The following is an 18,260-nucleotide window of genomic DNA, read 5'->3' as shown; positions in this document are numbered from 1 at the left end:
GTGTTGGTACCGACTATAGTAGTTTAACCCCTTAAATGCTGCTATCAATAGTGACTGCAGCATGGAAGATGGTTAATAGTGTGGCGGCTCCCTCTTTAACCCCATCGGCACCCTGAGATCTTGATCGTGTGGTCCTGATTTTGGCGATGGCAATTCATGGCCAAATAATGGCCTTAAAGTCTGCCGACTACAGTGGCCTGTTCAGAAGATATCTACACGAAGGTTTCATCTATTATAAGTTTATGCTTAGAACATACAACACTGCCCTTCACCTCTCAAAACAAACCTATTTCAACACCCTCATCACCTCACTGTCCAAAAACCCTAAACATCTCTTTGACACTTTTCATTCTCTTCTCAACCCCAGAGTGTACAGGCCCCAACCACGGAGCTCTGAGCTGACGATCTGGCCAATTACTTCAAAGAAAAAATTGACCAGATCCAACAGGAAATTATCTCCCAATCACCTCATACCATGCACTGTCCTCCCTCCCCCACTGCATCTAGCTCACTCTCTGATTTTGAACCAGTCACAGAAGAAGTAAGCAGGCTCCTTGCATCTTCTCGCCCAACCACTTGCACCAGTGACCCATTTCCGTCACATCTCCTCCAGTCCCTTTCCCATGCTGTCACCCCTCGCCTAACTAAAATATTTAACCTCTCTCTCTTCTGGTATCTTTCCCTCATTTAAGCATGCCATCATACATCCACTACTTAAAAAACCATCCCTCGACCAAAACTGTGCCGCTAACTATAGACCTGTCTCTAATCTTCCCGTCATCTCTAAAATCCTGGTCCACTCTCATTTTATCCGCTATCTCTTTGATGACTCTCTTCTCGACCCTCTCCAATCCGGTTTCCGCTCTTTACATTCTACTGAAACTGCCCTCACTAAAGTCTCTAATGATCTACTAACAGCTAAATCTAATGGTCACTACTCCATGCTAATTCTCTTGGATCTCTCTGCAGTATTCGACACTGTGGATCATCAGCTCCTCCTCACTATGCTCCGTTCCATTGGCCTCAAGGACACCGTTCTCTCCTGGTTCTTCTCCTATCTCTCTGACCGCTCCTTTACTGTATCTTTTGCCGGTTCCTCCGCCTCTCACCTTCCCTTACTGTTGGGGTTCCTCAAGGAGCGGTTTTAGGCCCCCTCCTCTTCTCCTTGTACACTGCCCCTATTGGTCAAACAATCAGTAGATCTGGTTTCCAGTACCATCTCTATGCTGATGACACCCAATTATACGCTTCTTCTCTTGACATCACGCCAGCCTTTCTAGAAAACACCGGCGATTGTCTAAACGCTGTGTCTACCATCATGTCCTCACTATATCTAAAACTGAACCTGTCAAAGACTGAACTCCTTGTGTTTCCTCCCTCTACTAATGTACCTATACCCGACAGTGCCACTTCCGTGTGTGGTTCCACTATTACTCCCCAGCAACATGCCCGCTGTCTTGGGGTCAGTCTTGACTCCGAGCTTTCCTTTGCCCCCCACATCTGATCACTGGCTCGCTGTTATCTGCACCTCAAAAATATTTCTAGAATTCGACCTTTTCTTACTTTTGACTCCGCAAAAACTTATTGTTTCTCTTATTCATTTTCGTCTCAACTATTGTAACTCTCTTCTAATCGGTCTCCCTCTTGCCAAACTCTCCCCTCTCCAATCTGTCTTGAATGCTGCAGCCAGGATCATATTCCTCCCCAATCGTTACACCGATGCCTCTACTTTGTGCCAGTCATTACACTGGCTACCCATCCACTCCAGAATCCAGTACAAACTTATTACCCTCACCCACAAAGCTCTCCACAGCTCAGCACCACCCTACATCTCCTCCCTCGTTTCAGTATACCACCCTACCCGTGCCCTCTGTTCTGCTGATGACCTGAGGTTAGCATTCTCAATAATCAGAACCTCCCACTCCCGTCTCCAAGACTTTACACGTGCTGCGCCAATTCTTTGGAATGCCCTTCCCAGGTCAATACGATTAGTCCCCAATCCCCACAATTTTAAGTGTGCCCTGAAAACGCATTTATTCAGACTGGTCTACCGCCTCAACACATTAACCTAATCTATCGCTGGGTGGCACAGTCAAAAGTTTTACCATAACCAGGTTCCCCGCATCATGTTCCCACATGCTTTATGCATCCATTAGCCCTCTGTGTCCACACTGTTACACACTTAACATTATGGCTGGTCCAAACAATCAGGGCAATTGTTACCACCCACCTTTCGTGTCTACCTTTTTCCTCATAGACTGTAAGCTTGCGAGCAGGGCCCTCATTCCTCTTGGTATTTGTTATAATCTACCGTATTTTTCCGACCATAAGATGCACTTTTTTCCCAAAAAATTTTGGGGGAAAGTGGGGGGTGCGTCTTATGGTCGCAATACACTGTCTAACCTGGTGGCAGCGGGCGGGGCTCTGTGGTGCGGTGGTGGCAGCGGGCGGGGCTCTGCGGTGCGGTGGTGGCAGCGGGCTGTGCTCTGGTGCAGGGGCCGTGGCTCCGCCGGCATTTCTTCGCAGCCCGGAGGCCCCCGCAGTTCCCTTGCTGGCCGCTGCCATGTTGCGGTGGCCTCCGGGAGCATGGACGCCGGGAAGATGGCCGCCGGTCCGGGGACGGCGCATGCGCAGCTTCAGATCTCGTCCCGAGATCTCGGGGGATGACATCTCATTGCCGAGATTTGAATCTCGTCCCCCGAGATCTCGGGACGAGATCTGATCCCGCGCATGCGCCGTCCCCGGACCGGCGGCCATCTTTCCGGCGTCCATGCTCCCGGAGGCCACCGCAACATGGCGGCGGCCAGCAAGGGAACTGCGGGGGCCTCCGGGCTACGAAGAAATGCCGGCGGAGCCGCGGCCCCTGCACCGGAGCACAGCCTGCTGCCACCACCGCACCGCAGAGCCCCCCTGCCCCAGCACTGCTGCCCCTGCCCCAGCACTGCTGCCCCTGCCCCAGCACTGCTGCCCCTGCCCCAGCACTGCTGCCCCTGCCCCAGCACTGCTGCCCCTGCCTCAGCACAGCTGCCACCACCGCAGAGCCCACCTGCCCCAGCACAGCTGCCCCTGCCCCAGCACAGCTGCCACCACCGCAGAGCCCACCTGCCCCAGCACAGCTGCCTCAGCACTGCTGCCCCAGCGCCAGCACATCTGCCCCAGCACAGCTGCCCCTGCCCCAGCACAGCTGCCACCACCGCAGAGCCCACCTGCCCCAGCACAGCTGCCCCTGCCCCATCACAGCTGCCCCAGCACAGCTGCCCCTGCCCCATCACAGCTGCCCCAGCACTGCTGCCCCTGCCCCAGCACAGCTGCCCCAGCACTGCTGCCCCTGCCCCAGCACAGCTGCCCCAGCACTGCTGCCCCTGCCCCAGCACAGCTGCCCCAGCACAGCTGCCCCTGCTCCAGCGCAGCTGCCCCTACCCCAGCGCAGCTGCCCCAGCACAACCAACCTGCCCCAGCACAGAGCCGCCACCGCACGAGCCTGGACCACTGAATGACCCCTGTGACTACTTCTCCACCTGTGCCGGATCCCTTCCCAGGTAAGCTGAATTCGGACTGTAAGACGGACCCCCATTTGACACATTATTTTTTTTTTCCCTATTTTCCTACTGAAAATTGGGGTGCGTCTTATGGTCCGGTGCGTCTTTAGTCCGAAAAATACGGTATGTGATTATTGTTATGCTGTAATGTCTATTGTCTGTACAAATCCCCTCTGAAATGTAAAGAGCTGCGGAATATGTCTGCGCTATAGAAATAAAATGTATTTTTTATTATTATTATTATTATTATTATTATTATTATTATTTATTATATCAACATTTAGGTAATAAAAAATAAGTTTTGTAAATTTCCTTGAAAAAATGAAAAACTACTGCTACATATTCTAAACTTAAAACGCAAAAAAAAATAAAAACTTTTTACAAATGGTGCTGATGTAAAGCAGACATGAGAGAAATTTTATTTGTTAATGTTTTTGTGTGCTATGACTATCTGGATTAAAGGGATAATCATTCAAAGGTCAAAAATTGCAAATTTTAAAAAATGTTTGTAAAATTTCTGATATTTTTATAAATAAGCGCAAAAAATATCGACCTAAATTTATCATGATCATAAAGTACAATGTGTCACGAAAAAACAATCTCAAAATAAATGGGATGCATTGTAGCGTTGTGGCGTTATTGCCACTTAAAGTGACACGGGTCACATTTCAGAAATTTGGCCCCCGTCACTAAGGAGTTAACACTGACAATGCCTGTAGTTTACTTAGCAAAATTCTGCTGACATGTTCATTTTAAATAAAAGTGGAATGGAACCAGTTAAATTTTAAGAAATGAAACAAAATTGTGGCTGTGAGTAAAAAATAGGTATCTGAACTACTAACTTACATCAGGATCGTCTTTTTTGAAGGCTACCTGAACATGAATAGGTGAGTTGATCTCCTGCTCTTGTAAATTTGTAACAAAATAATATTTTAAAGGAGTATTCCTCAAATCAAAATAAAGAAAATGATTGGCAATTCATTCATAGTAGTGTATTTTTCAAACATTTAATTATTTCTTCACACTCCTCTTGTCCAGGGGGAAATTTTATTTTTTCCATGGTTGCCGTCATTAGTGCAGACCAGACCTGCCCTAAACACAAAGCAGGACATGTTATGCCAGTCCAGCAAGCTGTAGACCTATGTGAGCCTTTCTGCCTTCTCTGATTGTTGGCTATGAGGAGAGACTAACCACCAGAGAAGGCTCTCTACTAACACAACCCATCTTGCCATGTGTTTAGGGTGGGTTTTCCATTTACCAATGTGTTGGCAGCAATTTAAAACAAAAAAATCAATCAAATTAATAATTATGCCCTAGACAAAATGAGTACGTATTCATAATAATGTATTTTTTTCATTGATTTACGTTACGGATTGCTCGCTATCGCACCCCCACCCACCCATTTTAGGTCATCAAACCAATGACTTCCTTCTAAATAATCATATCGGTCACTTCAAATTCCAATGTGTAGGGGCAGCAAGATAGAACTCCTATTTAATTAAATTATTCAGTTCAATATTGTTCATAATTCAATATTGTCTTGTCAGAAAACCATTTACCGTATTTTTCGGATTATAAGACGCACTTTTTTTCCCCAAAATTTTTTGGGAAAACGGGGGTGCGTCTTATAATGGGTCCCAGGGTCGCTGCTGGAGGAGGAAAGAGTGGAGCGTTGCTGCAGGCCGCAGGCTGGGATGAGGGGGTGTTCCGATGTGCGCCGCTGCGGGTTTTCCGTGGTGCGGGGGCTCTGCTGACATTTTATGAAAGCCCAGAGCCCCTGCACTTATATGGTTTACTGAGCGGTGGATTCTGGGAAAATGGCTGCCAGGTCATGCACAGCTAGAGATCTCGGGAGATGAGATCTCAGCGCTGAGCAACGCTCCACTCTTGCCTCCACCAGCAGGGACCCCCGCTTCACTGCAGTCACCACCCCCGGTAAGCAATAAGATGCCTGGATGAAGCAACACCATTTTATAAAATAAAATAAAAAAAAATACTATTTTTCTGCTCAAAACTTGGGGTGTGTCTTATCCGTTGCGTCTTATATACCGTATTTTGTGGATTATGCAGTGGGTATTTAGAATTATTTTTTATGACTTTTTTTCACTTGTCACCTATTTAATGTTAAATGTAGCTAATCTCTTTTTCGATGGATCCAAATAAACGGACAGATGTCATTACAGTAAATGGACAAAGTTAGGATATTTTTTTTTTAAACCCGAGTAGTGATGCAGCATGTGCTGTTCTTGCTGTCAAAAATAATGGAATATTTCTCAGAATCGCCAATAAAAGTCCCAAACAAAGATGTGAACAGATTCTTATTTGTTTTCTTTTTCTGTTTTTTATGCTTACATTTTTTTTATTATATAAATTACTCTTCGTCATGGGTCAATACATTCTAACTTATTTGCTTACTTTATAGGTTCTGTCTGAGCAGTTTCGGGAGATGGAACAGGAATTAATATCTGTGAGAGAATCTCTAGTTATTGAACAAAAAGAAAGCTCTCAGCAAGCTAACTTGTACAAAGATGTGTTAGAGGAGAAAAGTGTTTTATGCAAGCAATTACAGAAAGCTCTTGATAAAGCAAAAGAATCATCATGTGAGATGGAAAATCTGAAATTACAACTACAAAAGGGTAAAGAGCAACTGGATGCTACACCACAGCCTGGCTTGGGACAAATCCATGTAGAAGATAGAGGAACAAAAGAGGAGCTAGAAATATTGAGGGCAGAGCTGGAGAAAGAGAAGGGAGATCAGGAGACATTGCAGCGGCTAAGTGAAGAGCTTCAAAAAGAGAGAGATGCCCAGGAAGAATTGCAGCATTTAAAAGAAGAGTTTGAAAAGGAGAAGAATGCTCATGAAGAATTACAACAACTAGTGAAAGAATTTGGAAAGGAGAAGAGTGCCCAGGAAGAATTACAACAACTAAGGGAGGAGCTAGAAAAGAAGGGTGCCCAGGAAGAATTACAACAGCTAAGGGAGGAGCTAGAAAAGAAGAAGGGTACCCAGGAAGAATTACAACAACTAAGGGAGGAGCTAGAAAAGGAGAAGGGTGCCCAGGAAGAATTACAACAGCTAAGGGAGGAACTAGAAAAGAAGAAGGGTACCCAGGAAGAATTACAACAACTAAGGGAGGAGCTAGAAAAGGAGAAGGGTGCCCAGGAAGAATTACAACAGCTAAGGGAGGAACTAGAAAAGAAGGGTGCCCAGGAAGAATTACAACAACTAAGGGAGGAGCTAGAAAAGAAGGGTGCCCAGGAAGAATTACAACAGCTAAGGGAGGAGCTAGAAAAGAAGAAGGGTACCCAGGAAGAATTACAACAACTAAGGGAAGAACTTGAAAAGGAGAAGGGTGCCCAGGAAGAATTACAACAGCTAAGGGAGGAACTAGAAAAGGAGAAGGGTGCCCAGGAAGAATTACAACAACTAAGGGAAGAACTTGAAAAGCAGACTGGTGCTCAGGTAGAATTGCAACAGCTCAGAGGAGAGAAAGAAATGGAGAAAGGTGTCCAGGAAGAATTGCAGCAACTAAGAGGAGAGCTAGAAAAAGAGAAGGGTGCTCGTGAAGAATTGCAACAACTAATAAAAGAGCTTGAAAAGGAAAAGGGTGCCTTGGAAGAATTACAACAACTAAGTCAAGAGCTAGAAAAGGAGACGGGTAATCAAGAGGAGTTGCGGAAACTAAAGGAGAAATTTGAAAAAGAGAAAGGTGCCCAGGAAGATTTGCAACAGCTAAGGGAAGAACTAGAAAAGGAGAAGGTTGCCCAGAAAGAATTGCAGCAACTAAGAGATGAGCTGGAAAAGGAGAAGGGTGCCCAAGAGGACTTGCAGAAGCTAAAAGAACATCTTGAAAAGATGAAGGTTGATCAGGAGGAGTTGAAGCAAGTAAAATCAGAACTGGAACAGCAGAAAGAAACTCAAAACGCGTGTCAGGTAGAGCTGGAAATGTTGACTAAAACTAATGAGCTACTGGTTAAAACAAAAGGAGAGCAAGGTGAAGACAACAGAAATGAGTCTGATGAAGTCCTTATAGAAATGGAAAAAGTGCAAATTGAGCTAGAAATGGAAAATAAAAAACAAGACGAGTTAAATAGACTCAAAGAAAATCTAAAAACAGTAAAGGAATCCCTCAAAGAATTTGATAATGTGAAAGAAGAGTTTGAAAGAGGGCAGAAAATGCTGAGTGAATTGGAGATGCTGAAACAAGAGATGCATATAATGAGAGAAGCACAAGATGAGTTGATTAAATTGCAAGCAGAGCAACGCCATGTCAAAAAACATATAGAGCAAAGTAGTGTGGGTTATACATCTCTAACTGGACAGGGGTTAGCTCAAGAGGAGCCAGGAATGCCTGAAAAGGAAGAAACTTCGGTCTCCTTTGCAAACCTCAGTACCAAACACTACACGTTCACAACAGGTAAGCTGCTTAGAAAAATAGTATAACTCTTTTACTGATGAAAAAAACTTAACTTTGCAAAAAAAAGTCTTCATTTAAAAATATCCAGTTTTCATGTCTACAGCGCCTATTACATGTGTTTCCATGGTTCCAGACTACAAATAAACACGGTGTGTAGAATGATTGTACAGCTATCTTCAACCGCTTTGCTCTCTCTTCTTGCTAACGTCAAGACAATGATCACTGAAGTTCCATTTATTTTAGAACCATTTTCACCATCTAAATTTGGACTCTAGATTTTGAGCATTATAGGTGACCCATCTGTTGTAACACAATTTTAATATGCAATAGAAAAATATCAGTTTTTAGTGTTTTTTTCCTTTTACCAGAAAGCTAATGACATTGCCATGTTCTGAAATATAATATTTTGAAAAAATCTTGTTTCATAGGTGAAGATTCTATTATCCTATCATCTACAGAAGGATGTAAGGAATCTGAGGTGAGCAACCAGGTGAGGTACTGGTGTAAATGCTGAATGTGTGGACATTTACTGCATGTGCAATTTTTATATACTGTACAGTTATCCATAGCATGAAAATTTCCTTTTTCCCTTTTCAGAAAGTGCAATCCACCGTTTTGAATGTCCAAACTAGTTCAGTGTCTCAGGAGCTTGTTCTTAATGTTACCAGTGAAGAATTAAAGGAAAAGCAACTGTCTATCCTTATGATGGACCTGCTAGATACTCAAGAAGAAATAAATAGACTCAAAGGAGAACTACCTGTGGAAGGAAACTTGAATGAATGTGCTTTAAGTGAACAAGTTATAGAAAAGAGCCAGAATGTATCAGAGGAAGCTGACTCGCGTATCCAAACGCATGACCCTTCTGATCTCGCGTACCAGAATGTTACTGTAGACAATGATAATGAAATTCTTTTAATGAAAAAAATGGTTGAAGAGCTCCAAAGGCAAATAGAGACTGTAACATCTGAAAAAGAGCAAATCTCATTAACGCTTGAGACCCTTCTAAACAAAGAGAATACTGTTGAAGTTTTGTCCACATATGAGATTTTAGAGACCGAAAAGCAACAGCTTACAGACTATGAAAGTCAACGTATACTTGTAGAGCAAGTAAAGAGTTTAGAAAATGAGTCAAAGTCTAAAGACTTAAAGATCATTGCTTTGCAAAAAGACCTAGACCATATGAATCTCCTATTGTCGGAGAGGAATGAACTTTCAAAACTACAGATATCCCAGTTAGAAAAAAAGGAGCAGCACATTGAAAGCCTAAACGAAATACTTGGCCTTAGTCAAAATAAGGAGGAGAGACTCTCTGAAGAACTTGCCTCTAATGAGCGTGAAAAAGTCTTACTTCAAGAATTGCTCTCACAAAAAACAACAGAGATTCAAGGCCTTCAAGAATCTATGTCTGAGAAAGATCGACAAATTGAAGAGATAAGCCACAGCTTATCTGACAAGGTAGTTGTTCTAAACGAGGAAAAATATTCCATGAGCAAGGAAATAAAATCCCTGAAGGAACAGTTGAACGCAACCATCCAAGATCAAAATGGAATTGGAGAAGAATTAATACAGACGTTAAGAGCAGAAAATACAGAAATCCATTTACAAGTGGAAAAGGTTACTAAAGAGAAATGTCACCTTCAAGAGATGTTTGAGTCTGTTCAAAGTGAGGTTGCAGAGTTGAAGTGTCATTTGGAAACTGCACAATTGAATCTTGCCCAAAACGAAGAAATGATTAAGATTGCACAGGAAGAGCGGGAAGAACTGCGTATGCAATTACAAGATCAGAAATGTGCACTTTCGAAGAAAGAAAAGGAATGTGAGGAGCTACAAATTCAAATAGATCATCAGAGGTATAACCATGTGCAAGAGCTACAAGTTCTAACTGAGGAACAACAAAATAGTTTAGAAGTAATTAATGGTTTGCAAGGAGAAAAATGTATTTTAGCGAGTCAGCTACAGTCTTACAAAAACAATTCAGAACATGATACGAGAGAGGTGGGTTTAAAAGAGAGTGAAGAGCATCAGACTCAACTAGAGGGTTACAAAAAAGAAATTGAACAGCTAAAGAGAAAGTTACAAGCTGCACTAACTAGTCGAAAAGAGCTAAATCGCAAAATCTCTAAACTAGAAAAACAAATGGTAAATTCTGCAGTGAATCAGGACAAAGACTTTACTGGTAGTGGTAATGTTGATGTGAAATCCTTTGAAGAGGTATCTGCGCAAAGCATTACAGATGATTGTCTAAAAAAGCAACTGTCTGAAAGGGAATCTGATCTACAAACTGCCCAGAAAGAACTGGCTGAAAAAAGTGCAGCTAATGAGCAGTATCAAAACTTGATTGAAGAATTAACGTTAGAGCTAAATGCTAAAGCAAGACAAATTGATTCTTTGAAAACGGAAAAAACATCAGCAGAATCTCTTATTACAGATACCGTAAATGCTGTAGATCAAGATGCAAGAATTCAACTTGAAAACCGAATTGCAACTCTCGAGGAAGACAAAGAGATATTGCAAAAAAAAGTGCAAGAGGCATTGAATTCTCGCAGAGATACTATTAAGAAAGCACAAGAGAAAGACCGTCACCACCGTGAACAGCTAAAGCAACAGAAAGAAGACTTTAATCTCTTGCAAGAAAAGTATGAAAACCTACAATTAAATCAAAAGTCATATCGAATGAATGAAGTAAGTCTGGAAGAGAGCAGTACACAAACTATGAGACCAGAAAAATCACAAAATACCAATACTAATATTTTTGAAGATGCTATTTCAGTGGATGTTTCAGGTGAAAATGCTGAAGGATCACACTGGGAATCGGACTGGGTAGATTTTTCACCTGCCAGTATTGTGGACCCTGTGGCCCACAAACCAGCTATTTTAGATGTGACAGGTAATGACTACCAAATGCAGATGGAAGTCTTTCAATCCCAAAAAAATGAACTGGAATGTAAAGCTTTGCAACTAGAAGAAAAAATAAATGTCAATTTGGAAGAGATTTCACATATGCAGAATACTATAGAACAATTAAATGGAGAGCTGCAAGCTGTGAAGGAAAAAAATCTGAATTTAGAAGGGCATGTATCTACCCTGAAAGCAGAGATGGAATGTAGTAACCAGGAAACATCTCGGCTAAATGAACTTAACATAGGGAGTTTAAAGGCAGAATTAATGCAAAAGGTGGAGCATATTGGACAACTCCACAAGGAGCTAGAAGTTGTAAATGGAGCTCTTAAAAGTGCAAATATTTTGTTGGCTGAGAAAGATGATGCTATATTATCCCTTCAAACTGAAATAGAAGTTACGGCTAAAGAGCATGAAGAGCTTCACAGAAAACTTGAAGTGCATTCCCTCGAATCACAAAATAAGCTCGATGAAGAGGTGGAGGAAGCAAAGGGCAAGCAGCAGCTTCAAAGAAAGCTTCAGGCTGCACTGATCTCTAGAAAAGAAGCTCTTAAAGAAAACAAGAGTTTAAAACTAGAATTGTATACTGTCTCAAATCTCAAGGATTACTTGTCTGAAAGATTACAACATTCAGAGGATCTGGTTAACCAACTAACTGTTGAAAAAGATACTTTGCTTAAGACATTATCTACTCAGAAAGAAGAAAGAAACAAATTTATTTCTGAAATTGACAAATATTTAATGGAAAACCAAAATTTGCAAGCATCTTGTGAAAGCTTTAAACTAGTTTTGTCTGGTATCACGCAAGAAAAAGAAGATTTAGGAAGAGAGTTGGAATCTTTAAAGTTGTCTCAAATTTCAGAGATATCTGAGTGGCAAGAAAGGCTTACAGACCTGCAGAAGGAATATGAGACATTGCTACAGTCTTACGAAAATGTGAGCAATGAAATGGATCGGATGAAACGTGCAATGGAAACGGTGAGACAGGAAAAGCAAGAGTTATTTAGTAAAATAAAAAGTGTGGAGACTAAAAATAAAGAGGTAGAGAAGCAACTGGAAGAGGCCGAACAGGAGACTGAAAATATAAAAGAAAAAATGAGGAAATTTGCCAAATCTAAGCAACAAAAAATACTTGAACTGGAGGAAGAAAATGACCGATTAAGAGGGGAATTGCAACCCATAGTGGGAGAGCAGCAGAATACTAGTACAGAATCTTCAATACTAAAAGAAGAGCTAGATAGGCTCCACTCAGAAAACCATAGTCTTTTACTTCAGTTAGAACAGGTTACGTCTGAAAAAGATAATGTAGTGCAAGAAACTGAATCACTGAGACTACAATTACATGCTGTTGAGTCTAATGTTCAAATGAGTCTGCAGGAACATACATCTGAAATACATGAAGAGGTTATAATTAAAAATGAGGTTGAAGTGACGTTCTCACAGATCATGGGAAATGAACAGCCGCCTGATGTAGAGGTGGCTGCAAAACACAAGATAACCCAAACCCAAGAAACCTTGGAGGAAAATTCACAAATGAAGGAACTGATACAAAAACTAGAATGCAATGCTAATATCAAGCAAAATGAAATGGAGAGATTGAATGGAGAAATCAAGGTTCTGATGGAGGAGAACTTAAATTTGGAGACTCAGCTCAAAGATGCACAAAGTAGGGTTGCTAAAATGGAAATAGAAATTGTACAGTTGGAAAAGAAGCATCAAATAGCCGTTTTTGACCTAGATGGAGTCAGCAGGCAGAAACGTGCAATTGAGCTTGAGAAAGACGAGCTAGAAGAGAGGCTAATGAACCAGATGGCTGAGCTCAATGGAAGCATTGGAAATTTCCAGCAAGATGCAATGGATTTGGAGGTAAAAAATGACAGCCTACAAAAAGAAATAGAAAACCTTAAACTCCAGTTAGAAGAGGAAACACGACAGCTGGAAAGACAGAAGATTGACGCTCTGTCAGAGGCACAAAAAGAGTATGTGGAAAAGTTAAAGTCCGCTAATCAGAGTGCAAAAGGCAGGAGAACACAATCAAAGGAGCTTCAGGAGCTGCTCAAAGAAAAGCAGCAAGAAGTTCGACACTTGCAAAAAGATTGCATACAATATCAAGAGACCATCAGTGGTTTAGAAAGGGCAATTAAGGCGCTTGAATTTGAGTACAATAAGTGTGAAAAAGAAAAATTGATCTCTAACAATAAAATAATTAAAGCAATGGAGGAGGCAAACAAAGCTCGGGATGATCTAACATCTTTTCGTGTGCTGCTTGATGACACCCAAAGTGAGGCAGCAAGGGTCCTGGCGGAAAACCTGAAACTGAAAGATGAAATGCGGACCATAGCTGAAAATACAACAGTATTGTTGAAAATGAAAGAGGAAGATATGGAAAAGAGGCTTCATACTGAACGAGACAAGCATGTGAAACAAGTATCAAATTTACAAGAGAAAATAAATGTGCTACAACAAGAAAAAGAACACCTTGAGGGGGCTATTGTCAATTTACAGGGCCAGATAAGGGAAAAGCACCAGGAAATGAAGGACTTACAGGGTGAATTAAATCAAAATATAGCTAAGCTTGCAGCCTTTACTCGCAGTATGTGTTCTTTGCAGAATGATAGAGATCGAGTTATAGCAGAATCCAAAAAGTGGAGTGAGAAGTTAACTGATGCAATGCATAAAAAGGACATTGAGATAAACGACAAAGAGAAAGTTTGTGTGGATCTTAAAAATGAGTTGCTACATATCACAACTCAAGTTGAAGAGCTTAAGGCTGAGGTAACCAGGTATGATATGTTTTATTTCTAATTCTTATATTTAGATTATTCCTTTTAAGTAATTTTTACTTATTCCTCTTTCATCTATTGTACTTTTATTTCCAGAATTCACACCGAGAATAAGGAACTTGTCACAAACCAGCAGACAGAAGCTGAAGTCCACCTAAAAACGAGATTCTCTCTTTTGGAGGAGAAGGCAATTCTTTCATCCTCTTTGGAGGAAGAGCAGAAGATGCACAGTGCCTGTCTGCAGGAACTGAAACTGCGCACCCAGGAAGCAAATGATCGTCAGAATCAGTTGGATGCCCTTGAAATAAAGGTAAACCAGATTACATCTGAAAATGGGAACCTGTTGGAAGCAGTAAAAAGAATAGAGACAGAAGTCCAAAACTGGAAGTTGCATAATGAGCAAATTCAGAGTGATCTTCAGGCTTCCAAATCTTTGACAGAACAGTTGCACAAAGAATTGGAGCAAAAGGAGCAAGATGTGGTGCAGTTGTTAAATTCACGCGATGAAGCTGTGAGTACAGCCGTTAATGAGCTGCAAGATGTACATGCTATCGAATGCAAGACCTTGCAAGATAGACTTAAAGAAACTGAGAAGGAGACATTAGACATGCAGGACAAATTAAAACAATTAAAGACTCAATTAAAAGCTTCACAAGAAGATTTTGGCCACACTAAAGGTCAGCTAGACTCCTTTACTAAGTCTATGTGCTCACTACAGGAGGAGAGAGAACGTGTATTAGGTGAATATCAACAGTTGGAGCAACGCCATCTTGATGCAATTCTTGCCAAAGATGGTCTAATTCAAGAGGCAGCAGCAGAGAGCAACAAGCTACGTGAAGAATTAAGGCTCCTTCGCAGTCGTACTGATGATTTAAATGCACAAAACGCTAAATTGAATGCTCAGCTCACTCGCTACCGAGAGGACTTGAAGGAGCTTATTTCATTGAAGGACTCTCAACTTAAACAGCTTCTGGGTGAAAAATTGCAGGAGATTGAAAGGCTGAGACACGAGCAGAGTAACCAAGAGCTGCAGTTGAATCAAGAAAAAGGTCAACGAGAGATTTTACAACAGGAGCTAGATGAAAGCAAGCTAGAAAAGCAGAAAATGCTGGAAGAGATTGATCACCTAAAACTCTATGTATCTCAACTGCAAATTGAAATTGGGACACAAGGGAACCAGCTTGAAAAGGCCAAGCAAGGGATGCAGCATTTAAAAGACGAACTGATAAAGATGCAAACTGAGTTGACGCATTTACAAGAGGAAAGCTCTCGCATCCAAGTAGAAGCAGAACAGCGAGTACAGCGTGCAGAGGATGAACTAAATAAGAAGTTAAGGAGCATGCAGCATGATACTGGAGTCTTGCGTAATGAGACGGAGACTGCAGAGGAACGAGTAGCCGAGCTTGCAAGAGATCTTATGGAATCAGAACAGCGATTGCTAACTGCAAATGAAGAAATATCTGGTCTAAAAGCTCAGCTACAGGCATTTGGAGGCTCAATGAGGTCTTTGCAGGACAGTCATGATTTGGCTCAGGAAGAAATACAAAGACTACAGGAGCAACTGACAGAAGTATCTGTCCTGAATACTGAGCTTAGTGCTGTAAACACAGAAAAGGACCGCCTCACCACGATGTTATCTGAAAACAAGGAACAGCAATATGACTTGGAAAAGCAGCTTAATGATATAACTAATACTTTACAATCAAGGGAAGAAGAAATGTCTAGGATCACATCTGAACTTCACATCTCACAGACACAGATGCAAGATATGTCCAAGGCAATGGCTGGTCTGCAGGAAGATCATAACAGATTGCAGAGCACATTGAAGGCCCCACTCAAGGAAATTGAAAGACGTTTGCAGAGTCCTTCTCAAACAGAAACAAAGGTATGGTAGAAAACCAGAAAATAACAGTACCTTGATCTTGTAAAAGAAAAGTGGACTTAAAATAATGCAAGTTACTAAAATGTACATATAGTAGAGAAAGTTGAAAAGAAATAATGTGCCTCTTCCAAAAATACACTCCATGGACATTTTAATTCTTTGTGAATTAGGTTCATTTTACTCCGGCACTGCCCTCATTAAGAATGGCATCGAAAACACCAGTTTTAAAAGACAATGAGTCCAATTCATTATTTTAGGCTTTATACTTGTACTACAGGGACATAAAGTTTGATGAATTTCCCAGGTGAGCTTAGAAACTTTTCGTCCCACCCAAACTTCACTCCCTTTGATGAATCTATAAGTGCTAGTATAAAACGCCAAAATTTGCTAAATTTTTGCATAGGTTTAAGTTGTGCAAATATTTTGCAACATTTCAAGGAGTTTTATGGGAAAAAAATGGTGAAAATAATAAATAGATGAAATGTGTTGGATAAACTAGTAGCGAGAACGGGAGGATTTTTAAGAAAGTGTCTTTGGTCAAGTCCAAGTAGACTGGAGAATAGTATATTTGGCTCATCAATGTTTGTAGAAATTGGCATTGACCAAAGAACAAATGTTCAAAATCGAGATACTATATAATTGCAATTAAAATATTAAATTAATGATTGTACTTTTAAAGACGTTAATGTAGGAAATATTGAAGTCCTCGTGAGTTAGTAATTAATGCCTAGTGCAGGGCCTGAGTGGATGATGCTTGACACTGGGATTCTCTTTGGTATTTTGAATCTCTGTCTTTCACTGCCCTTTCATGACCATAGAAGTTCTCCACTAATCAAGAAGACAGCAATTCATGCAATTTTTCTTTCAGATCTCCAGTAATGAGGCTAACGACTCGGTTGAAGAACTTCAAAAGATGCAGACAGAGGTGCAACACTTGCACACTCAGCTAAGTGAAACGCTTACACAAGTGCACCATAAGGAACTCAGGATCCAGCAGCTAAACTCAAAGGTCAGATATGAAATAACTCTGGATGTTAAAAAGTATTTCTATTTATTTCTCCATAGCACTTACACAAAACAAGTCATCAGATTATGTCCCATGATTCTACAATATTTCTGTCTCTACTGTCAAATGCAAAAAAATTATTAGCCTAGTAATTTTTTTTAATACATTTTCATAAATTTGTACTTCATAGTCCATTACCTATAATTTCTACGCAAAACTGAACAATGGACATTCACATTGGTAACTGCTTCAACTACTTAAGTTTGGTATTAATTCTTGTTTTTCTATCAGATTTATTCGGCTTTTTTGAAGGTCATCTTTAGAAACGTGCCAGTCAATATTCGGCTGATAACAAAGCAACGGTGACTGAGAGACTTGTACACTTGTCATAACCAATATGTCAGCACTTCCTAGAAAACAATATTTCTCGTTCGCCTTATTGGGGGACACAGAGAGCATGGGTGTATGCTGCTGCCACTAGGAGGCTGACACTATGCACAAAAAAAGGTTAGCTCCTCCTCCACAGTATACACCCCACCAACCGGCAGGAATTTCCTCAGTTTAGCTTAGTGTCAGTAGGAGGTGGACACGGGTCTTTCATTAGACCCATATCTACCTCGTCGTGCGTCGTTCCTTTTCAGGGTCCCGGAGGGATACAGAGTGAATAGTCACATCTGTAGTCCCACAAGAGACTATGAGTACGGCGTGTACTGCCACCCCGTATCCTCATAGCTCTCCGCAGCAGGACCAGGAGCTTTGCACAGGTGCGTGCCAGCTATATGGATGGTCCTTGCTCCCCCGCCTCCCACCCACTCGCCTACCAGAGCCTGTCGGTCAGACGAGGCGCGGACACTGGGAAAATAGACTCAGACAGCGTTGGATTTACAAGGTACCTTTATTGAAGACCCCACTGGAGGATTCTTCGGAGCGGCACAGGGCAGTGCCGCAGGGTCCTCAGCTGCCTGCGCCTCCCGGCAGCCGCCGCACTTTCTGTTGCGCCACATGCCAGGCCCCGGCTGCGGCGCGGGCCTTGTCCCCCCCACCCGCCGCCGCCGCCCTCCTCATTCTATCCTGAGGGCTTTTTTTTTCGGGCGGCGGTTTCTTCTTGGGTGGCCGTGGCAGCGCTGCAGGACTTCCGCGCCGCCCCGCGCTGACAGGCGGCCGCCGATACTAATTTAGTCCCTGGCTTCATTTCGGGCCTACTCGGCCGTCGCGGCCACGCCCCCCGCCCTCTGTTATAGGCGGGCTGCTCTCCCGCCCGTTCTAGGACCACCCACCCCCCTAGTCTGTAGCTGGGCAGCGGGCGGTCTTCTCTCTGGGTCAGGCGGCTAGCTCCGCCCTTCTTCTCTCCTTAACCGCGCTTTCCTTTTACCTCAGGCTGCCGCCATCTTTGCAGCCTGTCAGCCGGACGCCTTGGAAGACACCGGGCAGCGGAAAGGGGTTCCTCGTTATCCTCTACTGCGGCCATGCATCTCAGATGAGCTGGGCACATCGCCTTTCGGGCCACCGGACTGTGAGTAGCTCTGCAACTGCAGACTGACACCCTCCTCTGCCTTCTTTCCCTCAACCTTCCGGCATCTCCTCGGGGTTCTTTCTCCCGGAACGTGCCCGTCCGCCAGCACAGAGAACTTTCCCACTCCCCTCGGTTTAGACTGCAATTCAGCCCGATGCCGTCCAGGAACCATCTATTGCGCCACATGAGTGTGGACCCTCCCATTCCTGGCTAGGCCTCTT

General features: G+C 42.5%; 1 protein-coding gene across 3 annotated transcripts in view; it reads left to right on the top strand.

Moving 5' to 3' along the window:
* The window catches only part of GOLGB1 (golgin B1), a 60,511-nt gene that overhangs the window by 27,652 nt on the left and 14,599 nt on the right, over positions 1–18,260 (top strand). Inside the window, exons 7-11 of one of the 3 annotated variants that reach the window (XM_073579323.1) lie at positions 5,962–7,957; positions 8,386–8,435; positions 8,555–13,638; positions 13,735–15,523; positions 16,389–16,529. In XM_073579323.1, coding sequence (XP_073435424.1) covers positions 5,962–7,957; positions 8,386–8,435; positions 8,555–13,638; positions 13,735–15,523; positions 16,389–16,529 — 9,060 coding nt within the window. Of the gene's footprint in view, positions 1–5,961; positions 7,958–8,385; positions 8,448–8,554; positions 13,639–13,734; positions 15,524–16,388; positions 16,530–18,260 lie in introns of all 3 variants that reach the window. The other 2 variants (XM_073579324.1, XM_073579322.1) reach the window with 2 other exon arrangements.

The sequence above is a fragment of the Dendrobates tinctorius genome, unplaced genomic scaffold (assembly GCF_039654945.1).
Source record: "Dendrobates tinctorius isolate UK_male_01 unplaced genomic scaffold, ASM3965494v1 ptg000062l, whole genome shotgun sequence".
In the NCBI taxonomy this organism is placed as follows: Eukaryota; Metazoa; Chordata; class Amphibia; order Anura; family Dendrobatidae; genus Dendrobates; species Dendrobates tinctorius.
This window is presented reverse-complemented; position numbering and strand designations above follow the sequence as displayed.